Here is a 24,069-nt window from a genome sequence, read left to right as displayed (position 1 = left end):
TACCCTCAGATTCAGAATTGAATCTGCTACTTCTTTGCTTGTGTGACTTCGGAGGCTTCAATAGTGCAACTCCTTTCTTCCTCTCTCCTCCCTACTTCATAGGGCTATTATACTTTCAGATTCTGATCATTTGGTCTTCTCAAGAACAAAAATAAAATTGTATTACTGCTATCTCTTCCCCACCCCCATAATTTTTACTAATCCCCAGGTCAGAGAAAACACACACACACGTTCAGCTTTAAAAAATTATTCTCCTTTTTGCTTAGATCCATAGCAACTCCCCTGCCTCCCAGGGGACCACTTTCCTCCCCCTACAAATAAAGGGGTATTACAAAGGGGTTCTATAGAGGCAGTGACAGGTATATGTGTGGAAGGCGAGGGATCTCTCTTTTCTCAATTATTCCTCACTCCCCCCAAAAAACAACCACCCCAAATATAGATATACAAACACAGCCTGCTGCTATAGGGGGCCACTATAGCTTAAAATGAATGCCCAACTTCAATCAAAAATTGTGTACAGTGTTTTTATGCCTTGGGGGACATACAGAACCCTATTAGAATAGGAAGCATGGGCTTGCTCTTATTCCCCCCAACATCTCATTTCTCCTCTTCCACTCTCCCTCCCTAGCAGAATTGGTTATCTTAATCTTCATCCTTCATCCCTTTGAGCCGAAGCCTGGCGAAGTCCTCAAACACAATGTCATCATCTGTGCCATAGCTGGGAAAGGAAGCGAGGCAGGGCATGAGATAGAGAGGCTCCAGATTCCCCCACCATCCCAACCAAAAGAGAAAGAAGCAAGAGTGCCGGTGCTACAGATGACACGGAGATTTAGCAGTGACAGGGTTGAGCTGTAGGGCAGCCTCTTCACTAAGCCAGGTATTGTTGAGGCCTCATCCCTCCGAATCTTCTTCTCCCTTTACCCCCACCCATTATTAGAGAGGGCAGGGCATTGATGCTGTAGCAGGGTAGAGGAAAGTAGACTTAAAGCAAAAAGGAGTCCTCTTCCTTTTCCATGGAGGTAGGGGGAGGAGGGGTAAAGGCAGAGGTCTTCCTTACTTGGTCTCAAATTCGATGAGATTGGTGTCCACTGGGTCATTTATCTCAGGGGCAGCTAAATGGAAAAGAAGGGGATAAACAGTTAGTTGGTGGGTCTAGAGGAGAATAAATTCCTCTTTATAGCCCTTTCCTATTACATTCCTTTAACAGACTCCTGGAAATGGTTTGAGCGGGTGGAGGAGTCTCACCTGATTGAGGTTTCGAGTGGGTGGAGTGGTCATGAGGCTTAGGGTGCATTAGGACAAAGGGGAGCTCCACTGAAACATCCCTAGAGAAAGAAACACTATGAGGGGAAAAGACAGGTAGATATAGACACTAGAAAGAAGAAATAAAATAGAAGCAGTACTCACCCTCCCCGAGACACAACCAGCTTAACTTTGACTCTATAGGACACAAGGATGCCTAGTACCTCCTTGTTCGCACCTTCCTTCACTCTGCAAGGGGAAAGATGTTCAGTCTAGGGTTAAGAACTACAGTATGGATAAGCACCAGCCTGGTGGACTGGCCTCTGCCCTATCCCACCTCAGATCTCTAACTCTCCCAGAAGCCTCAGGAGTGCCTAATGCAGACTACAAGGAAAGCTTCCGGTGGATTTGGGGGCCTGAGTTAACCGCACATAATACCTGGCGCTAGAAGGATCTTCCAGCTAGTTCAACCATCTAGTGTGACAGGGCAGAGCACCAAGGCCAAGAAAACACGGAGTCAGCAGGAGTGGGTCAGTTAAGGTTCTGCGATTTACTCATCTACAACCTTGGGCACATGGCTTTGCTTCCTAGGGGCTGAAATTTCTAAGGTCCCTTCCAACCATAAATTCTGCCTTATGAAATTACTTCCCCAAATTGACAAAGCTTGGATTAGAACTCAGGTGTCCAAATTCTCACTCTAAAAAACTTTTCACTGAATTACAGCAGCTTCTACCAAGAGGCTAATAGGAAATGTAGCCTCAGCTCTGTTACCAAGCAGGCTGAAGGCAAGAAAAATGAGAAAGAGGTGGAAAATAAGGAGGGGGGGAAACAAGATATGAACTAGCTAAGAATATATAACAGGCTTAACACAAACAGGAATCCCCCTGCCCACTTGCATAGTACTGGAGGCCAGATTGGTGTCTTCATGTTTGAGCTTCCCGTCCAAGGCAAGTCCTCGTTTCTCCCTATTTTCACTGAGTAGTGGGGTTATATTATACACCTTACAGAATGTGGAACTGGGAGACACCTGGTCACTGAAAAGAGAAGGAGTGGTTATTTAGTAAGGGACGTTGGGGAGAGCGCAGCTTGACTCCACCTCTCAGAGCTCCAAATTGCCACCAAAATTTACTTATTTGACACTAGTCACCATTCTTTAATGGGTGGTAGTTACAATGGAAGAAGATATTTGCTCTAAGGAAGAACTTTCTAGAAATTAGAACAATTACACTGTGAGCTCCCCATCATTGAAAGTATTCAAAGCACAGGCCAGATGGATGACTCAAGATTATATTATTCCTTGCCCCTTTCTAGGTATAAACTAGTCCCTCCCTCTCCCACCCAGCCTGGAGAGTTCTTTCTTGGTGCTTGCCATCTCTCCTTTTCCCCCAAGAAATGTGTCACTAGGGAGGGCCCCATTACTCACTCTTGTTCTATCAGAGCCACTGGACATTTATATTGTGCAGTACTGAAGAGGCAGATATCAGCATATTGTCTCACTGTGGTGGAGAAAACACCAGGCAAAGAATGGGAATGAGGAACAGGAAAGGAAGTTGGGTCATAGCACCCCCAAAAGATGGGGAGACAGCTTGGAATCCCTCACTCTCACAACCCTCCCTCTACTCCTCTCCATTCCAGATCTGGCCTTTATCCATGCCTCCCAAATTCCTTGCCATCACCCTCATAATAGGGGTCCCCAGCCCCGTCTGCCCTTTGTTAAAGTTCTCCCACAAAATCCCCTTATAGCCTCAACATTCCCTAGTTTGTGCCAGTCAGGGTCTTTCTCACATTCTTTATTAGAGTTCCCGCCAAATGTCTCTTCTATAGTCACCACCCTCCCATTCCAACCTCCCTCAATTCCTACTCCCCAGCCCTTAATTCTTCACTTCATACCAGAAACTTTGATCTTCTTGACAGTCTTGGTGGAGTTGTTGGTGACATGGACATTAACGCTAAGTGGCTCCCCATGGTAATATAGCTAGGAGAGAGGATGGGGAGAGGAACCTATTAGCTTGTCTCATCACTTGTCAAACTCTACAAATCACTGTTCTGCACTATACTTGATGAATCTGTTTTATCAAAGATGGGCAACTCCCTTCTTCAAAGGTATAGAAAAAGACCATCTCCATATTTTCTCAGTCTATATACATCATACTATGTTTCCCCATTAGTCTAGCCCCATTTGTGGCAGGCCTTCAATCTAGGCCTTGTCCTTGAAATATTAATTATAATAGCTAGCATCCCTATAGTGCCTACTGTGTACCAGGCTCTACACTAAATGTTTTATAAATATTGTCTTCTTTTCCATCCTGTCATCTATCCCCCTACCCCCAAAAGTTCCCTGTTGAGAGTATGAAGTCCCTTCATTATGATTAGCAACTCCCCTCTCTCCTCCTTACCTCTTTGTCCAGGGAGGCCTCGAGGTGCAGGGATCGGTCAGACATGAGGAAGTGTCGAGCGGTTTCAGCAGTGGGCTGGGGACCTGGTGTCTCTGGGGCAAACTGTACCTTCCTAATCACCAGCCGCACGGAATTCCTAGGCCAGGAAATCAGTGGGATAGGTAGTTGGTAGTCAGTGCATTCCCCTGATTTTCCAAGATGCCATCTCTCCCCAATGTGACCAGTAAGTCAGTCAACAAATATTTATGAAACACTTACTATGTGCCAGACACCATGCTAAAAGTGCTGGGGATACAAAGAAAAGTAAATGACCATCCCTGCTCTCAAGGAGCTCACAGTCTAGAGAGGGAGACCACAAGCAGACAAGCCATATACAGGATAAACTGGAAATAATCAACAGAGGGAAGGCCTTCAACAGATCCAAGACATTTCCATGCTGACTCCCACCTCAGAAAGAACAGTAACAGTGACTGGGAAATGACAGGAGGTGGGTGGTATTGATCCCCTCACCTCTTGTGGATTTTCTCTTCCAGTGTTTTGGCACAGAAGGCTCGAATCTCAAAGTCTACCCCACAGGCCTCAAGGAGAAGAGACAGAAGCTAGAGTCAGTTCTCTGCATAGCACCTCAACCACTGGCCCTCCCCCAACCTGCCTCCTAACCCTTCCCATTCTTCTTCCCATTCTTTTATCCACATCTTCCTCCCAGACCCTCCAATCATAATTTAGCTTCTTTGCTGCCCACAACCACCACCCCCTCACCCTATCCATACCTCACAAATCATTAGTGCACAGCCATAACTCTTTTCTTTCCCATTCCATGCCCTTTAAAAAAACATTTCCTACTTTCTTTTATGGTCCATTTCCTACCACTGCCTTTCAGGTCGGGGTCAGTGACCTTCTACCTTCCCTTCCCCCCAACTGGCTCCCATTACCTTCCCTGTGTCCTCAGGTCCAGGTTGCAGTGTGACAGAACAGGGCAGGTTCTGTGGAATCTGGGAGAGTGGGAGGAAGGTGGTAAGTTTGCCCTGACCCTCTTCTCCCTCAAGAAAAAAATCTTTCCCCAACTGTCTAACACTACAACCCCTTCTCTGAAGAAAAAAAACAACACACAAAAAATATGATAATGCTAAGAGGAAGGGCTGGGAGAACCCCATTTAGATAGGGGAATTTGGACTGGACTTTTCACTTCATGAATGTAGGGAATTCCTGGGAAGGAAACCAACTCTATTAATGCAGACCAACATCTGCTCTGCATTTTATATTCAGGGAGTTGCCTGAGACACAGAGAGTGACTTGTCTGGCATCAGAAAACCAGTATGCTTTAGGGGCAGGACTTGAATCCAGATCTTCCTAACTCCAAGGCCCAAAGCCCACTCTCTATGTACTATATCAAGCTGCCTTTCTAGTTGGAGTAATTAAGTAGGGAGGAAAGCCAGCTAAGAGCTCTCTCTCTGAAAGCTGGCAGAGAAAGTATTAGCTTGGACACTATTTGGGTACCTGTTCTATTATCCCTAGATAGCCTTCGACATCCCTATTATGTCTAGATCCCAAGGCTGCTATCAGTGAGGTATTCCAGTCTTCCCAAACACACACTGGCAGGCCCATGCCACCCTGAGGAGGGGGTTCTAAAGGACTTGCTGTAGAGAGGGAATCAGGTTGACCCTGATAGGCAAGAAGGTGTTGAAGGGCTAGAGGTGAAAAAAATCCTTACTGTGAAGGAGAAGGGGTGAGCATGCTGGCCCAGCTTCCTCAGCAGTCGTTCCTGAAGGCGAGTGGTGGGTTGGGGTGGGTCAGGGACGGGGGGAAAGGCTTGGTATGTGGCAGCAAACAGGTCCTTTCGGAATGACAGGCCCAAAACATCCAGGTCCTCACGACCATATCGGAAGGCACAAGTCAGTGTCACATATACTAATGGGTATGTGGGGAGGAGGAGAAGGAGAAAAAGATGTCAGAAGAAATCATCCCCTCCCCTTAAAGAGCCCATTTTGGATTCTCTTAAAGGCTAGCAAGACCTTCTGACATTTGCCATGGTCTTCCCAAGCTCACTTTTTAATTCTGTTAAACAGTCTAAAAACACCATACACCTGCCCTGTCTGTTCCATTACTAATTCTATTAAGGAGTTCCCTCTCCTTCCACTCCCTTCTGCATTCAGGGGTAGAAAACCTGCAGCCTCAAGGCCATATGAGGCCTTCTAGGTCCTTGGGTTCAGTCTTTTGATTGAGTCCAAGTTTTACAGAACAAATCTTTTTATTATGGGGATTTGTTCTGTGAAGTTTGGATTCAGCCAAAGAACTGCACTTAAAGACCTAGAGGGCCACATGTGGGCTCAAAGCTGCAGTTTCTACTCCTGCCCTTCATTTAGTTAAAACCTCCAATCCCTAAGGTTCCTCACCTTTTCGGTCCTTCAGGTAGTCTGGGTCCACTAGCACCACTCCATCTGTAAAGGAGACCCAGAGTGTAACCTTAGACCCTGCCTGGTCCTTCCCTATAATCTGTACCTTATCTTGACACTTAAAGATGTCAAAGGGGATGTAACATATAGACTCAAGCCCACCCTAAGGAGCTTTCTTTTTTTCCTGTGTCCAGAGCCAGTCAGAGCTTTTGCCCTTCCACTTACCCACAGGATCTACTCGATCTAGGTGATCCACAAAGTCCCTCTTGCCCAAGTACACTGTTAGCTGGCAGGAAGGCAAAGGAGGTGAGGTAAGGTATCAAGATTAAGTAAGAATGGAAGGCCTCAAGCTCATAGCATCCTCTTTCCACACCTGGGTACCAAGGAGGAAGCCCCTCCCATCTTCAACCTTCCCCACACCCCTATTTCTTACTGATGCCTCAAGTCCCCACCCTGTTCCCCTGCAGCTGCTTAGCACCCTTGACTCCAAAAAAGACCCTTCCCAGGAAAGAAGACCTTAGGGACATGCTACCTCAAGGCAGCCAATCAGAATACCTCCAGGCCTGTCCTCTCTCTCCACTAGGGATCCTGGAATGGGGTACACAGATTATAGCCTACATGCCTAGGCTTTTCCCTTCTCCCCCTTTAACCCAGAGCCCAAGGCACCTGCCTCTACTAACACCTACCTTCAGCTCCCCTAGGACATATACAGGCATGTTGCCATAGTGGCAAGAAGGGAGGGGAAGTTAGCTTTTAGATATGACAGGAAGTGGAGAGCTGGGGGGAGGGGTTGGGGAACCTTTGTAGGAAGATGAGACTATTGAAAGGAGATTGGGAAAGAGCAGGAAGCTCTGAGCTGTGGCTCAAAGGGGCCTCACCTTGCAGTTAGGACTTGACTTCTTGAAGACCCTACCAAAACAAAAGGGAGAATACAATCATGTTCAGAGAGCCAAAGGACTCCCTTACCTTACCCTGGGATATTGCCCCTTATTCCAGACCCTTACCTCATCATCTGTCCTCCTCAACTTTCCAAGAACCTCAGATCCCCAAGTGGGCCCCAACCTCGGACCAGTGGCTAATGGGATTTGGCAGGTCATTTCTATGGCAACCATCCAGACCCACCTTGTCCCCTTTTAACTTAGTTGTACCCCATGAGTCCTTTTCTAAGTGAGAAGGAATGGGAGTTGGGGGGGAGGGTTCTTTCTTTAATATGACAGCTATAAATAATTATCAGAACAATAGGACAGGCCCCTGTCCCTTCTCCCTACTTAACCCTATCCTCGTTTGTTCTTCACCAGCCCTCACAGGAGAGGGAAGACTCTACCAAAAGCATAGCTATTGGTTTCAAGTCACTATCTAGGTCTAACCACTCCCCTCCCCCAATCCAAACCACATTTGCTCTTCTCTTTTCAGAGGCTGACTCACCCTCAAGGATACCAATATGGGGTTGTAATAGTGACCACCTGGCATTTCAATCTATTGCCCAGCCATTTTCCTCATCCCTATTGTCTACCTGAGGGAGAGCAGACATTCCCCTTGATACAGTCTAGCATGGCAGTTGCTGAAATCAGATTGCTGTGACAACAACCCTATGAAATAGGTACCATGGGAGGTGGTATCCCCAACTTAAGGATGAGGAAACTGAAATTGAGGGGGATGTACTTTTGCCCACAATCAGATGTATAGTCAGTATGGAAAGCTGCATTCAAATCCAGGTCTTTCTGACTCCAAGTCTGTCATTTGAAATACTACATGATACTGCCCAAGGGGGTTTCACCATGTGAACTAATTACCTAGGTATGGTCTTATTCCACTAACAATTTTCCAAGGCAGTCTTTTAGGCTATGACTTCACCCTGGGATCAAGAATAGGAAGTCTTTGGGGCTCCAACATGGCATCATTTAGAATTTATTTTTCATAGCAACTGCCAAGGGGATCTGCCTCTTCTCTAGATGAGACACATCCCTGCTTACCCCTCAGACACTCTTGTTTCTCATAAATGTTTCTTGGATAAACCTAAAATGGCCAATGTTGAATGATAACCACTTCAAGCTTCCCCAAATTCCATTTCTCCATTTCTTTTCTTGACTCCCAGAGGGTCAAATTTCCTTAGACTATTAAGTGAAAACCATGAGAACCAACCAGGTGCAACCCTTCTCCCATTCTCCCACACTGGCCTCTACAGAAAAATAGAATGACATTTCAATATGCTACCTGGCAACTAGGTGACACAGTGAATAGAGGGCCAGGCCTTGAGTCAGAAACACCTGAGTTCAAATCCAGGCTCAGAGACTTACTATGTGACCCTGGGCAAGTCACTTAAAGCTGTTTGCCTCAGTCTCCTCATCTGTAAAATGAGCTGGAAAAGAAAATGGCAAACCACTCCAAAATGTTTGCCAAGAAAACATCAAATGGATGGGCTGAACAATGACAAATGCTAGCCATTTGTTTTCTTTTGGTTGTTATGGAAAGTAACCTGTTCTGGTGTTCCCCAAAAGACCCAAGGCTGATCTATGCTTCTCTACTTTTTGTTTGCCTGCCCCTCTCCCTGCCCCCTACTCCAAATTAAACCAAGGGAGAGGCAGGAAAGGACATTTTATTTGGTGTCAAAGGCCTAGTCTTTAAATCCTAGGTCTGCTACTTTAAATGTTTATGGATTTGGGGTAAGTTACTATGTTTGTTTGTTTTTTTAAAGGAGGGAGTCAGTCTAGATTATCTCTCAAGTCTTGCAGCTCTAAATTCTGTGAGCCTGTCATTTTAGAGGCCCTAGGATGGCATTTACCTGGATGCTGGTTATTGGGGCAAAAGCCCTTGCCCAAGAGAGAATTCCGATCCATCCTTGAGAGCAGGCACTGTTTATTTTTCATTTGTGATTTCATATCCATCAAGACTGAGCATAGTATTTTATGGCACATAAGAGCTTAATAAACATTTGTGCAGTTGAGCTGTTGAATGTGGTTAATTGCCCCAATCTAGGGAGGAGTTCATGCTTGTGGAGAGTGTTGAAGATGACTGGGGGAGATCAAGGGAGTTGCCCAGAGGGGAGGGCCAGCAGAAGCAGGTGCCCCCCCCTCCATTTCCTGCTATTCTCTCCATTTCCTGTGGCTCAAAGAAGGGGTAGTGGTGGGATGTGTGATAAATTGTGCCATGTCAGCAGTCCCCTCCTTAGTCCATTCCCCTCCAAAAAACCATGCCACAGAACAGAAAAGGGGGACAATCTCAAGTAAACCACTTCCCTTTTATTTTGTGGGATTCTAACCCACCCACATCCCACAGCCTGCCCTTGTGAACTGTTCCTCTCCTTAACCCAAACATTCAGGTTTGGGGTCAGAAACCTATATTCCCATTTTCTACCGAGAAAGATTTGACCACAATTTGCAAGAGATATGACAGATCAGGTTGCTAGGATATACGCTCAGCTCTTTTAAGGCTTTTATTGGGGAGTGGGGGGCTTTTTTATCCTTCCTACCAGAAACAGAGACATCCACCCCCAACAACTCTAGGTCCTTGAGTGGGTATTGGGTCACAACAGGAAGTAGATTCAGCTGGAGTCCAAAAAACAGAAGTTGGGGTACAGACAGTGTAAGGGGCCCTGACTTAAAATTATGTGGGGAGAGGGTATGCTAAAGGCAATTGGTGCTGGGAGCCAGAGACATAGGAGCACATTAGGGTGGGCTGCCAGCAACATCAGCTTTCAGTCCTTCCTATGTACTCTTCTCCTCCATAAAGCTGCTGCCACTAGCAATCCTTGGGGGGGTGAAGACAAAATATGTGGGTATCACAGGCTAGGATGCAGGTAGAGGGCACTCTTCCAGGGCGGGGGACTACTGTACAGGCGACTTCCTGTTTGTTTGGTACGAGACGGAGGGAGGGGGGCTGTCTCTCCCCAGTAGGTTCAGGCTTCCTTCTCCATGCTCTATCCCCGGGGGTAACAGGCCACCTGCTGCTCCTTTCGGTGTCCCAGCATCTCAGCTACAAGACAGCTCAGGCGTCTACTGCCTCCCCCCCACCTTGTCCCTTTGGAATGCAGACTCCAGGCCCTCACTCGTTTTAGTGTGCCATGCATGCTGCTCCCGTGCACCTCCCGTCCCCAAGGACCCACAAGCCCGGTCCTTCCAGTGCCCCTGCCCCCACTCTCATCCTCATTCCCCAGGCGCCTGGTCCCCGCTTTCCTCCCCATGCTCTCCATCCAGGGAGCCCGCAGCCACCCGTTCTGCAAACCCTGGCTCTGAGCAGTGCACCCCTTTTGCAGACCCTATCCCACTTACCTGGTCCCTGCTTTCTCCCCCATGGTGCGCACAGTAGTCCTCCCGGCTAGTAGCTCACAGCTTTCCTCGCCCGCTGCTTGGCCCAGCTCCTCCCCGCCACCACTGCGCAAGCGCCTCACCACCTCTCTCCCCTCCCCATCCCAGAGAACCCGGGTCCGACGCGTCAGCCGGGGGATTCTACCCCTCCCTCTCCGGGCCGAATCTCCAATTCTCCAAGGTGACTAGACGGTAAAGCGCAGCCCACCTCCCTGCCAAGCGCTGATTGGTGCCTCCTCAGCAACTGCGAGGGAGAGCTCTCTACCCCTCTGCCCCTCCCCTCTCCCAGCCTCTCCGCATTTCCAGACAGCTATTTGGTTCCCCATTTGAAAGGGAGACATCGCCCCGTTCCCGATCCCCGCCTCGGCTAGACAAGCCCGTGTATTGGTTCTTCGTGTTCAGACTCACGCAACCATTTGCGGAATAGATATTCCTTCCCTTCTCTAAACCCTCTTTCCCAGAATATGAGTGATCGCAGGACCAGGGTCAGAGGAGGAGGGATGTACATAGGGTGTCTATTCAACACTCATGCATTTGAGCCACTGAAAACAAGTATTTTCCCCGAGGACTAGCAGTCCCATTTTAGTCAGCCCTCACCATACTCCACCATATAATGTCTCTCTGCCCCACTCCCCCTTTGGCTCAATATCTCTTCCCACCTTCCTCTTCCATACTCACTCCCCCCCCCCATCTTCATTCATTAATTGAATCATAGAAAATTGGGTGGAAAGCCAGCTTTCAGACAGCAGAAAGACTTCTGAAATCTGAATCAGTTTGCAATTCGTTTATTATCTCTCTGTTAAGGGAATCCCTTAACCTTTCCTATCATATGTCCTGTCTTTAAACAGAGTTAATTAATATTTGCACTGCTTCATTCAAGATAAAAAGAAAGTGTTCTGTAAACTTTAAGTCACTATACGAATCAGAATTATTATACAAAATGGCTGAGTTTTTTTACCCCAAATCCTTTTACCAATTGCAACTATCACAATCTTGCACTTAATTATACATGAACTCCATACTACCTCTATTCCTAGAAAGGCAGCACAGTATGGTGGGAACAATGCTGAATTTTCGGCGAGAGAAGACCTGGATTCCAAACCTCTAACACTGTGACCAAGGACAAGTCTCAAACTCTCTTAAAACCTGTGTACTGTTTTCCAAATGGAGATAATGTCTCCAGTATTTACCTGAGGGGCTGCTATTAGGAAAAAAATAATAAGGCGCTTTGCAAACCTTAGTGCTGCTATAAATGGAAGCTATCACCTCTAAGATAGCTTGCAATTCTATGATGCCTAACAGTCTATGATTCTTCCACGTTACATCCTTTGTATCCCCCACTGCCTACCTTGTTTTCCAATACCTGCTCCAGGATTCTTAACTCCCGAATTCCCTGATACATTCCTAAGCTTCTCTTTTGAATTCCGGTTGTACATTGACCTCTATGGACGAACATACACCCAAGCAAATTCATGATACCCTTGAGGAGTTCTGTCTAATAGCTGATCTAGATTTAGGGAGAGTAAAGATAGTAAAAAAGTAAACTTTGTATGCATAAAGGATTTCCTTTAGGAATGATGATTTAGATCCTAAATTATTTTAGGGTTCCCCCTGATCCCAAGGCTGCACGCTTAGAACGCTACAATGCTGATGGTGTTTAGCTAAGGAATGGGCCCATTCAAAACATCCTATGCTGAGGGAGAAAGGAGACCTTCCCCCCCGACACCACACGCGCGCGCGCGCACACACACACACACACACACACACACACACACACACACACACACACACACACACACACACACACACACACACACACACACACACACACACACACAGTTTCCCCTTGCCTCCCCTCCTAGAAAATACTCATCAATATTAATTAAATCACGCGTCCCATCCTCCTGGCTCAGTCCCTCACCAGCCTCAACGCGCACGCGCAGCCTCTTCCTTTCTCTGTGGCGGCAGCCCCCTCTGGTCCTCAGTACGCATGCCTTTAGCCCCTCACACACACATCCCCCCCCACTTCTCCCGCCGCACGGTCGCAGGGTGCTTACATCATCACAGCGCGCAGCGGCCAAGAGTGCAGGCGAAGATGGCGGCAGCCGTGCTGAGCGGGAGCCCCACAGCTTCTGCGGCTGGGGGTCCGGGCGGGGCAGGCGGTCTCCCGGCCGCAGGTCCTGGGTCACGTCTCCGCATGCTGCTGTTGGAGAGCGTATCCGGGTTACTGCAGCCTCGGGCCGGGCCTGCCGCGCCTCCCTCGCCCCCCACAGCCCCGCTGGTGCCGGGGCTCGTGCGTCTGCTGAGGCTGCACGGGATGATGGGCGGGGCCCAGGTGAAGTCGAGCGCCGGTGGGCGGGTCCTGGTTCGGGGGGAAGTGTGGGAAGGGGGTCCCCTCCCAGGTGAGCTTTCGAGAGTGGGGCTGGGCTGAGGTAGCTGGAGGTAGGGTCAGCCCCCGAGTGAGCTTGCGAGTGGGACCTTAGGGGCGAATTCTGGAGGGAGGAGGCACAGGTAAAAGAGCTAAGTAGGGAGGATCGCCTAGATAATAGGTTCTTTGTAAGGAATGGGGAGGTGAACCCTCTAGCAGAGTCCTGAGGAAGCTGGGAGGAAAGCTAGTTGTGAATGGTTTTTCTCTCTTTTCTGCTGATGCTCAGATTATCCTCACCAGGGACCATTCCTCTCCAGACTTCCATGGCCACATTTTCAAACAGTATCTTCTAGTATCATCTCAGACTCAAGGGACTCATAATTAATCTCTTCCTTTTTAAGCAACATGGTGTACAGCCCAGGACACAATTCTGCTACCTTCCTATAGTGTCTAGTCACTTTCTGTATCTTAGCCTTAGTTTTTTTCATAAAATGAGTGTCTTGGACTAGATAGTTTGTAGCCCTTTCTCTTTCAGTGCTACTTATTTTACTTAATCCCTCTAAAAGTTACTGTCTCTCTGAGATATATACTGGCACTTACCCTAGCTCTATGTTTTAGAAGCTTCTTTGGCTCTTTTTAAAATCATTTTGGAAGTATGATTCTTTTCTCCTTTGTTATGCGTATCCCATTTAGCACCAAGTCTTGTGTTATAGAAGATGAATCTGGGTGGATCAGAAGAAGGAGAAACTAAGGCAATAGGACAAGTTATAAGGCTCTTTGCTTTTGTATTTACTTTTTTCTTTGTATTCCCACTATTTTCTCTGTATTACCACTATTTTTTTTTTTGTGCTCTCACTGTCATGGGATAGGTCCATGTTACCCTGTGCTTGAAATGATACAAGAATCTTGTAATTTGTCATCCTTTCCTGAATTTCTCTACATGTATGGAATCCATCTAATATCTTCTTTTAATATTGTATTCATTATGTTACTCATATATCACTTATGAGCTCATAAGGTCTCACTGATTCTCCATTGCTCAAAGCCCAAATTGGCCTTATGAATTTCTTTTCCTAGCCTGGCACCTCTCTTTTGTCTTATATTTCTCAATTTCACCTTTTAAGTGGTTCAAGTCTAGTCACTGTTATTGGGTTATTTGAAGCTCATCCACACATCTGAGTGTTTGCTCTTGGTTGTTCCCCTAGTCTGGACTGCTGTTTTCTGCTCCCTCTTTTCCTCACCTCCCACTTCAGATTCTACGTATGTGACTCACCTTATTTTATACTTGACTGCAGCAACTATCAGTGGCCTCTTCCTCTTGCAATTCTTGTGACATTTGTTTTACAATTCATTTGTCACTTGATTATATACTGAGTTTTATTGTTATTGGTATTCTTCATGTTTATGTGGTTTTTTTTGGTGGCAAGATTTTATTTCCCTTGAAGGCAGAAATTTTTGCCTTGTTTCTTTGTATTTCTATACTGTCTAGTTCAGTGTTGTCCAGAAAATAGTACATATTTACTGATTCATTAACACCTCATCTCTCTTATGTCCTGTCCACCTTGAATCACCTACTATACCATGACCAGACACCACTTTTACTACATTTTCATCATTTCTCTCCTCTGCTTAAGAACTTGTGATGGCTCCCTGTTACAGCATTATGTTTATGGCACAATCTCCTTTGCCTGGCATCCAGAACCATTTGCAATTTGTCCCCTCTTTGTATATCTCCTGCTTTGTTTCCAGTTTTCAACCACCTGCCAATCTCACTGGGTGCCTGGGCACACCGAGTTTATTCTTGCATTTTTTTCTTTTGTTTCTCCTCCACTGGAATACTTCTCTCTTCCTCCATATTATTTAAATCCTCCACATTCTTTCATACTTAAAGTGCACCGTGATAATTAGGCTCCTTCATTGACCTGACCTCTGCTATCCCAGAGATTCCTGTACCATTCTTTGGAGCTTCTTAGTTCTGTTTTCTTGAATCTTTTTAAAAAATTGTTAATTATCTTGAAGGCACCTTCCTGTGATCCCAAACAATATGGAAAGTTCTTTGAAAACCAAGGCTATGTCATGCTTCTCTCAAATAACTTTTAACACTGGGCGTAGTGGACACTCAGTAAATACATATTGAATTGAATGAGGCATGAAGCTAAAGAGTTTTATCAGTTGGAGGCAAGAGGCTAAGACCTTTCTACATAAAAGGATAGAAGTCTTGGTATGATGGCTTCTGGGAGAATTGGGTTGGGTTTGTAGGTCAGAGCTAGGATATCGGGTTTTGGAATAGTTGGGACTTTGCAGATGATAGAAAAGTAATACCATGTGGATTCTCTTACTTCCTTTCCTCTGCCTAATCCTGATTCCTCTCTTCTCTCTCTCTCCTTAGAACCTCTCAGCCGTGGGAGCACTGGTGGGCCTCAGCAATGCCCGACTTGGGTCCATCAAGACTCGGTGAGTCCTTTACCATGTTTTATCCTTCACCTCAAGTACAGCAGCTCAAACACATATCCATCCCTATACTTTTAATTTTCCTTGGGACTCAAGAAGGAACCTCCTACTTCCTCTTGAGATCACTTTGTCCATCTCCTGGCTTCCATATCTTGCATGTGGTGGTGTCTTCTGGAAGTCTCGTTCTTGGTTTTTACAACTTCCCTTGACCAGAAGTTAAAAATTTGCATCCAATTATATTACCTTCTTACCCATTTCTGGTTGTACATTAATATTCAAGCCTTCTTAAAAGAGGCAAGAGTATCTCTTTAATTTTTGCTTCTCAGATTGGAGCTCTTTCTCAATTTTTTGCCAACCTGATTCCCACATCCTTTAGGAGTTAGAACTTAAGTTCCAGGAGCAAGAGATAGGTAAAGAGAGGGAAGTATCACTCCCTGGAATCTAGTTCTTCCTCTCAGACATTGCCCCTCCTCATCCCCTTGCCAGGTTTGAGGGATTGTGTTTGCTTTCCCTGCTGGTGGCGGAGAGTCCCACTGAGACGTTCCAGCAGCACAGTGTTTCCTGGCTCCGTAGCATTCAACATGTCCTTCAGGTAAGCATGTAGCATGTCCTCCTTCCCTTCCACTCTTACTGCTCCCTCCCACCCCCCACCCCCTTTATTTCTTGTGTATTGTGTATTCCTTATGAGAAGAGAACCTGGTAAAGGAATAAGACCCAATCCTTTGTAGAAAGGAAGTGGTCATGGGACAGGAATGCTTTTTAGCTCTTTGCTGTCATTCTTAGCCATTGCATTTACCTAACTTCTTTGACCTTTTACCTGCTGTATTAAATGACTTCCTTTAAAACACGTCCCATTTTAACTTTTTTACTGATTTCTCCACCTTGACTTGCTTCCTTTATTAACATTTTTATCTCTGTTGACTTTTTAATCCTCTCCTATAGACTGGTAAGAGCTTGCTGAAGAAAAGAGTTGAGTTTTGTTCTTCCATACTTAAGATATTCATTTAACAGAAAAAGACTGAAATCTAAGCTCTCCTTTTCCATCTTGATCTTAGGAAAGGTGTGACCTAGCAAACTTAGAAATAAGGAGAACAGTCCTGTTGTAGCTGATGCTTAACTTATATAGGCGATATAGAATGGTGAAGGGAGGAGCTAACATGAAGTTAGGAAGGCTGGAGTTCAAATTCTGCCACAGATACTTGTAAGCTGTGTGACTTTAGATGAGTCAGTCTCAGCCTCAGTTTCTTTCATCTATAAAGAAGTGGTGGTGGTGGTAATAGTATACATCACCAGGGTTGTTGTGAGGATCAAATGGGCTACTAGGTGGGAAAGTGGATAGGGTCCTGGGCCTAGAGTCAGAAAGATTAACCTTCCTGAGTTCAAATTTGATTTTGGACATTTACTAGCTATGTCCCCTTGGGCAAGTGACTTAACCCTGATTGCCTCAGTTTCCTCCTCTGTAAAATGGATTGGAGAAAGAAATGGCAAACCACTCTAGTACATTTGGCCAGAAAACCCTAACGAGGTCATGAAGAGTAAGGTATGACTGAACGATAACAATAAAAGCACTTTTTCCAAGCTGTAAAGATGTGAAGACTTAGACTTGAGTCTGGGAGATGCTGCTGGTCATTTCAGAAGGGAATAACTTGCTAGAAAGAGTTGAGATGTAGTTGGGGAAGGGGAAACTAGGGAGCCTGAAGCTTCTCCAACCCAGATGCAGCTAGAAAGTGCTCTGCCAGGCTTGGGAAAGGATATGAAAGCTTATGAACATTTGATTCTTCTGTGCTATTCCATGTACACCTTTGTCTCTCCCTACCCACCTTTTCAGGCTCCCTTTTTTTTTAATATGTTATCTTTCCCCGTTAGAATGTAACCTTCTTAAGGTCAGGGACTGCCTGTCTTTCTATTTGTATTGATGTCACTTGGCATATAGTAAGTGATCAATAAAATGATAGTTGACTCACTAGCCACTTCTAAATCCTGAGCTCTATGTTGCTTTCTCTGACTGATGCTGGTGTTCTTCCTAAAATCTCCTGGGCTGTCCTTTTCCTTTAATAAGTAAGAATTTGTGTTTTCCCTGGCCTCATCTTTATTTCCCACCTCTTCCTTTTCAGTCCCAGGATCCAGCACCTACTATGGAATTGGCTGTGGCCATTCTGAGAGATCTGCTCCGATACTCAGCCCAGCTTCCTGAGCTCTCACGAGACATCTCCACAAACCACCTGCCGGGCCTGCTGACATCCTTGCTGGGCCTCAAGCCTGAGGTAAGGTTTATACCCTTGGGGCATGGCCTCACAGGGAAAGGTGAAATTTGGTAGGAGCAATGGATGAGGCAGGGAATGGGGATGAAGGCTTAGAAAATATTGGGGCTCAGATGGGGATTTGAAAGCACTAGGGTGTGGGAGAGGCTCTTGCTCACTTTTCTTCTTATTTCCTCATAGTGTGAGCTGTCAGCATTGGAGGGAATGAAGGCCTGCATGACCTACTTCCCCCGGGCCTGTGGCTCCCTCAGAGTAAGTGACTGTGGCCACTTTGCCATCACCCCAGTCAATTATGCTAGCTCTGCTATTCTACCCTCTCATGCTGTAAATTTCATAAGTAATCCACTGATTCCCCAAAGATGTTGTACATGAGAATTTCAGCACCCTTCTCCAGACCTCTCTTTTCTTGACCAGAACCTCAGTTTCTTTCAATTGATCTTTAGTTAGTTGGTCTTTATTACCAATGGCTACAATTATCCCTTTCTGAAAAGCCTGCCAGTGACTCTTATCTCTCTGTATCAACCCCATTGACATTTAGCCAAGGCACCATGATAAACTCTGGGAATACAATGACAAAACAAAGAACAATCCCTCTTTCATCTAGCTTACATCTCCTTGTTGAAGGAGGTGGAGAAATGCAACATGTAACCAAATTATTATTTAAAGATGGAGAAATCACTAACCACTACACAAATCAGGAAAAACTTCTTATCAGAGGAGGCCAACGAGCTGAACCTTGAAGAAAACCAGGAATTCTGAATCAGAAGTGAGAAAGAAGTATATTGTAGGAATGGAGGACCATCTACACAGAAACAAAGAGTCTGGAGAAAGATTATTTGATTTAGAATGATTGAATGAATGAAAAAGTCATTAATAGGTATAAAACACTATGAACAGCAAGTAGGCCAGTTTGAATGGAACTTGACTATGTGGGGCAGTGGGGAATAATATGAATAAGTCTAGAAAGATGGGCTAGAGCCAGACCATGAAGGGTTTTTTAATGCCAAAATAAAGAATTTGTATTTTATCTTCGATCATTAGAGAGTTAACTTGAGGTCCTTGAGGACAGGAGCTGATGTCTGATATCTGTAAGGAAGATTATTTATTTTGACAGTTTTGTGGAAGATGGATTAGGGAGAGCAAAGGTTGAAAGTAGGGTGACCAATTAGGAGTTTGATACAATTCAAGGTGGATGGTAGAGATGTTATGGAGGTAGACTTGACCAGACTTATCACTTTTTAAAATTTAATTTTATTTATTTTTAACGATATCTTCTTTTGTTCTTTTTAAAGAAATTAGTATTTTATTTTTCCCCAGTTATGTGTAAAAACAATTTTAAACATTTGTTTATAAACCATTGAGTTCCATATACTCTCTCTTCCTCCCTACCTCCTGTTCCACCCATTGAGAAGGCAAGCAATTCGATATAAGTTGTATATATGTAGTCATGCAATACATTTCCGTAATAGTCATGTTACGAAAGAAAACATAGACAAAAAATAAAATAAAATAGTTTGCTTCAGTCTATATTCAGATACCATCAGTTCTTTTTCTGGAGATGGATAGCATTTTTCATTAAAAGTCCTTCAGTTATCTTGGATCATTATATTGCTGAGAATAGCTAAGTCAATCGTAGCTGATGATTGAACAGTGTTACTGTTACTGTGTATAATGTTCTCTTTATGTTTACTTCACTTCCCATCAGTTCATTCCAGGTTTCCTGAAGTCTGCCTGCCCATCATTTATTATAGCATAATAGTATTCCATTACTTTCATTTACACAACATGTTCAGCCATTCCCCAATAGGTGGACATCCCTTCCATTTCCAATTCTTGTCCACCACAAAAAGAGCTGCTATGAATATTTTTGTACATATGGATCCTTTTCCCTTTTTTATGATCTCTGGGATATAGACCTAGTAGTGATATTGCTGGGTCAAAGGGTATGCACTGTTTGATTGCCCTTTGGGCATAGTTTCAAATTCCTCTCCAGAATAGTTGGATCATTTCAAAACTCACTTTTATAAATTGATAGGATTTGAGGATTGAAAGCCAGGAACTAGTTGAGAATGATACTGAGATTGGAACCCTGAGTGACTAAAAGGATGATAGTGCTCTCAGCTCTAATCAGCCAGGGAGGTTAGAATAGAGGGGTAGGTTTGAGGGAAAGAGACTGAGTATTGTTTTGAACATGTTAAGATTGAGATAGATACCTGTGGGACATCCAGTTGGGAGATTCAGTCTGTCCAATAGATAATTAGTGGTGAGGGATTGCAGCACAGGAGAGAGATTAGAGTTAGATATATAGATCTGGAATCATTTGCATAGAGATCAATACATTAACAGAACTTATTAAGCACTTTTATTATGTGCTAAGTAACTTTTGTCAAGGCCTGGGATGAAAAGACAAAAATTGAAATAGACACTGGCTTTATGTCCCTGTGCTTACGTTATATTGGAGAGAAACAGTAAGCTTATTTACAAATGTAGAAAATATGTACAAAGAAAACATAAGGTAATTAGAGAAACAGAAGGCAGTAGTAGCTGGAGGTTTTGGGAAAGGCCTTATGAGGGAGGTAGTGCTTGAGCTAAATTTTGAAGGAAAGTAGGGATTTAAGAAGTGGTAAGGAGGGAATGCTTTCCAGGCATGAAACAGCATCCAGTCAGAAACAAGAAATGGAATGTTTCTGGACAACAAAAAAAGGCCCATTTCTTTGGACTGTAGAGTAGTTGAATCAGAATAACTTGTAATAATCCAGAAAAAGGCAGACTGGAGCTAGGCCAAGATTGCCTTTAAATGCAGAATAGAGTTTGTATTTGATCCTAGAGGCAATAGGAAGCCACTGGAACTTATTGAGCAGGTTTAGGGAGTGACATTAGACTCTTGAGTGAGAGGATAATTGATCCTATGGGAACTGATGAGATAATTAATTGAGGGTGAGTGTATAGAGAGAAGATAGTCTAGGCTGCTGTAGTTTGTCCTTCATTCTCAAAGAGGATCATGACCATAGGAAAGTGATGTCATGACTTGGAAGTGAATTGAATTTAAGTGAGGGAGGGTTGTGCAAAGTCACCAGCCTTGCTCTTTCCTTCTGAGCCATCTGAGTCCAATGGCAAGATGCATCAGGATGACTAGAGAAGGCCCTGGGTGCGGTGGGAAACTTTGGCCTTTTTAAACTAAGGTCTTTCGCAGGTCTCAGTTTGACTGAGGCAACACTCATTTGGTAAGAAATGAGTCAAAGAATGGCCTTTTTTTACTTAGTCAAAAAAAAAATCTTGGAGGGGAAGAACTACAGGGTTTCTGGTCAAAACAGAAACAATTGTCTATTTACACTCTCCCGGAGCCATCAGAGCCCAAATGGTGATCAAGTAGGGCTTGGCCTGGGATCTGTTGTTGGCCAGTCAATGAGAGCCATAGTGCCAGATTGATTTGAGTTTAGGGAATGGATGAGTAGTCAGGAGACCTGGGTTACAGTATTAAAGCACTAAACAATAGTGGTGTCAAACTGAAATAGAAACAGGTCCCTGTGAGCAGTATGGTAGTAAAATTAGTATTAACTATTAAGATAGTTATTCATTAGAACTAATTCAATTAATTTACTAAAATTAATACTTACTAACAAATATTTATTTTATATTAACATTTTTATTTTGTGAAACATTTCCTATTTACATTTTAATTTGGTTCTGTTCAAACTAAGGAGTATTGGTATCAGTTTGACAGCTCTGTACTAAGTGATCTTAACGAAGTCATTTAACTCCTTAGGCCTCAGATTCTTCATCTGTAATATGAACAGGCAAGGCTTTGTTTCTAATATTCTTCCCACTCTAAATTTCTCACTATAGGAAAATCTGGGCTAATGAAGGCTCAGGGAATGGGACTGTTTTGTTTATCTTAACTTTATTGCTAATTGGCCAAATCATAATGTTACTGTTTTTATATAACCAAGTGTAGATTCGTAGGATGTCACATGTAAAAAGAACTTAGAACAGGAGTTCTTAATGTAAGGTCAAGGCTCTGTGGATCGACCCTTGGAGGACACACCCAGGGTTTGGGACTGAGATATGGGTAATGATCCAGCAAAGAATAGAGGGAAGTAAGTGAGAGAACTGAGAAAGCCTCTTTTAAAAAAATGCATGGCCTTGTGTTAGAGTGTTAGCCTCTTGAGAGCAGGAGCTAATTGTCATGACTGCCTTTGTATTTGTATTGCTGTTGCCTGGTACATGGTAAATGCTTAATAAAATAGTGTCAGGAGCCGCTGTTAGGTCAGAAATGGTGAAGGCTGAGAAAAGGCTTTTAAGTTTAGCAATTAAGAGATTGTTGATAATCTTGAAGACTGTAGTTTGAATTAAGGGATGAAGTAGGAAAACCAATTGCAAGGGCTTGAGAAATGAGCAGGAGTAGTGGAAGGGGAGGCAGCAAGCATAAATAACTTTTTCTAGGAGGTTGTCTTTGAAATAACCATATCACTTGTAAGTTTTGTTGTTGTTGTTTTGTTTTTTAAGAATGAGAAAGTCTTGTGTATGTTTGTAGAAAAAAGGAAGGAGCTGGTAGAAAGTGAGGTGGAAGATAAGGGTAGCAAGGGGAGGGTGAAGAATCAGGTTCACAAACAGAGATTGGCGTTTTTGTAGAAGCTACTTGATCAAAGATTTCAGCAACGTGTGAGAAAATGTGGCTTAATGTTGAGGAATTCTTTGGATGCTGGGTGAGAAGAAGAAGCAGCACTTCAGGAGTGGTTTCTGTTTTCTGGTAAAGTATGAGTTTAGGGCCACTTTTGACCGGAAGGAGGAAGAGGTGGTATAGGAACCTTGAGCCTGAAAAATAGCCACTGTATATAGAATGGCACAGAAAGTCAACAATAAAAGTATTACCTTGCCGGAGTGAAGACGCAGTTGAGATTAGATGAAAAATTTGTAGTGTTCCCAGTCAGGAAGGTCATGTGATTTTATTTAGCATTGTTGAGAACACATATACATGAGAGGAGTAGTCGGATGTTGGTGGTGATAGGAGAGGGGATTGGAGAGGAAAAGAGGGAGCATAATAATTGAGTTCAATTTTATATATATATATATACATATGTACATACTTACATACATACATATACACATATAAGTTTATTAACTAGGATCAAGACTTTTTTAAGGGAGTAAACAGGCTAGAGGGAGCAATAGAGTGCCTGGAGAGTGGTACAAGAATAAAGAAAAGGTTTAGGAGCAATGAGAAATGGGAAGAGATATACTCAGGATGGGAGATTGTACTCAGATTGAGGAATCCAGAGCTCTGAATCGTAAAGGAGAAGTGGTTATGGGTGATTGTGAGGATTATAGTAAATGCCATGGGAATTCGGGAGGTTGATCAACATGTCATTTCTTAAGTACCTACTATGTGCTAAGTGTAGGAGATATAAAGGCAAAAAAGTCTTTGTTCCTAAGGAGCTCACAGTCTAATGAGGAGACAGTTCAAACAACTATGGACAAACGATCTGCTGGGATAAATTGGAGGCGCAGAGGGAAAGTACCTACTGGCATTAAGGGGCATCAGAAGCTAGGCTTCTTGTGGAAGGTGTGGTTTTAGTTGGGACTGAAAGGTCAGGTGACATAAATGAGAAAAAAAAAACTTTACAGGCTGGAGGGAGAGCCATTGAAAATGCATGGAGTCTTATGAGAGGAACAGCAGGGATAGTTGTCCCTGGATTTCAGAATACAGAGTGGGGAGGGAATAAAGTGTGAGAAGACTAGGTGAAAGCCCTATTAAAAACTAACCGAGGATTTTATATTTGATCCTAGAGATAAAAGGAAGCCACTAGAGTTGATTAAAGGGGATGGTGATGACATGATCAGATTTGTGTTTTAAGAAGATGAATTTGACAGCTGAGTGGAGGATGGTTTAGAGAAGGGAGAGGATTGAGATAGGGAGACTAACCAGAAAGCCATTCCACCAGTCCAGGTGATGAGGGCCTGTCCAAGGGTGCTGAATGTCAGAAGACAGAAGGGTGAGATGTTGCAAGGGACAATATTGACAGCACTCAGCAACACTGATATGGGAGGTGAAAGTAAGGTATAGAACCTGGGCAATTGGCAGAGTGGTGGTGCTCTCATTAATAATAGGGAAGTTAGGAAAAGCAGAGGGTATAGGAGGGAAGATAATGAATTCACTTTGGGATATGCTAAGTTTAAGATGTCTGTGAGACATTGTTTATGATGTCTAGTAGGCAGCTGGTGATGGGAGACTGAAGGTCAGGAAAAAGTTTAGTATAAAGGAAAAGATGGACAAATAGATGTGAAAATGTGCACAGAGATCATTGAATCTGGGATTTGAGGAGATCATCAAGCAAAACACTGTTGAAGGAGAAAAGCATAGGGCCTAGGACAGAACCTGGGGGACACCCACGGGGTTCTGGGATTGACAATAAGAGGCACGAAGGATGTGTACTCTTTTCCTGGTATAATATTCTGAACATTGTGGGGCATGACAGGAGGTGGACCCTTGTCTAGAGAGAGGGTTAGTGGTTGTAACATGTTTGAAGAACTAGCGAAGAGCCTGAGAAGACTCCGTCATTCAGGTAGCAGAGAGTACTTTCATGAAGACCTACAGAAAAGTGATAGACAGCGTCAGAGTGTAGAGAGGTCAAGAAGGGTGAGGATTGAGAAGGC

The 24,069-nt window shown here is 44.2% G+C and overlaps 3 protein-coding genes across 5 annotated transcripts in view; 2 read left to right on the top strand and 1 right to left on the bottom strand.

Annotated features, from left to right (window-relative positions):
- Nucleotides 1-231: 231 nt before the first annotated feature.
- ARRB2 (arrestin beta 2) lies at nucleotides 232-12,497 on the bottom strand. 3 transcript variants are annotated; one of them, XM_072641289.1, is made up of 15 exons: nucleotides 12,393-12,497; nucleotides 6,910-6,940; nucleotides 6,257-6,317; nucleotides 6,032-6,076; nucleotides 5,350-5,546; nucleotides 4,571-4,630; nucleotides 4,149-4,216; nucleotides 3,639-3,774; nucleotides 3,133-3,217; nucleotides 2,666-2,738; nucleotides 2,139-2,276; nucleotides 1,408-1,491; nucleotides 1,246-1,325; nucleotides 1,058-1,112; nucleotides 232-718 (listed from the first exon to the last, which is right to left on the bottom strand). In XM_072641289.1, exons 1-15 carry the CDS (start codon nucleotides 12,395-12,397, stop codon nucleotides 643-645), a joined length of 1,194 nt encoding a protein of 397 aa, XP_072497390.1. In that variant the 5' UTR covers nucleotides 12,398-12,497; the 3' UTR covers nucleotides 232-642. The 3 variants fall into 3 exon arrangements, with proteins under 3 accessions (XP_072497390.1, XP_072497391.1, XP_072497389.1); XM_072641290.1 differs by lacking the exon at nucleotides 12,393-12,497 and adding an exon at nucleotides 12,257-12,343; XM_072641288.1 differs by lacking the exon at nucleotides 12,393-12,497 and adding an exon at nucleotides 10,300-10,480.
- The window catches only part of PELP1 (proline, glutamate and leucine rich protein 1), a 31,863-nt gene continuing 20,224 nt past the window's right edge, over nucleotides 12,431-24,069 (top strand). Inside the window, exons 1-5 of the mRNA XM_072641281.1 lie at nucleotides 12,431-12,670; nucleotides 15,093-15,157; nucleotides 15,641-15,746; nucleotides 17,269-17,418; nucleotides 17,596-17,667. Of these exons, the coding sequence (XP_072497382.1) occupies nucleotides 12,431-12,670; nucleotides 15,093-15,157; nucleotides 15,641-15,746; nucleotides 17,269-17,418; nucleotides 17,596-17,667 (633 nt within the window). The remainder of the gene's footprint in view (nucleotides 12,671-15,092; nucleotides 15,158-15,640; nucleotides 15,747-17,268; nucleotides 17,419-17,595; nucleotides 17,668-24,069) is intronic.
- LOC140525687 (polyunsaturated fatty acid lipoxygenase ALOX15-like) overlaps nucleotides 17,594-24,069 on the top strand; it is a 56,022-nt gene continuing 49,546 nt past the window's right edge. Inside the window, exon 1 of the mRNA XM_072641287.1 lies at nucleotides 17,594-17,667. The gene's annotated coding sequence lies outside the window, so the exon portion shown is untranslated. The remainder of the gene's footprint in view (nucleotides 17,668-24,069) is intronic.

Source organism: Notamacropus eugenii, chromosome 2, assembly GCF_028372415.1.
Source record: "Notamacropus eugenii isolate mMacEug1 chromosome 2, mMacEug1.pri_v2, whole genome shotgun sequence".
NCBI classification, from domain to species: domain Eukaryota; kingdom Metazoa; phylum Chordata; class Mammalia; order Diprotodontia; family Macropodidae; genus Notamacropus; species Notamacropus eugenii.
This window is presented reverse-complemented; position numbering and strand designations above follow the sequence as displayed.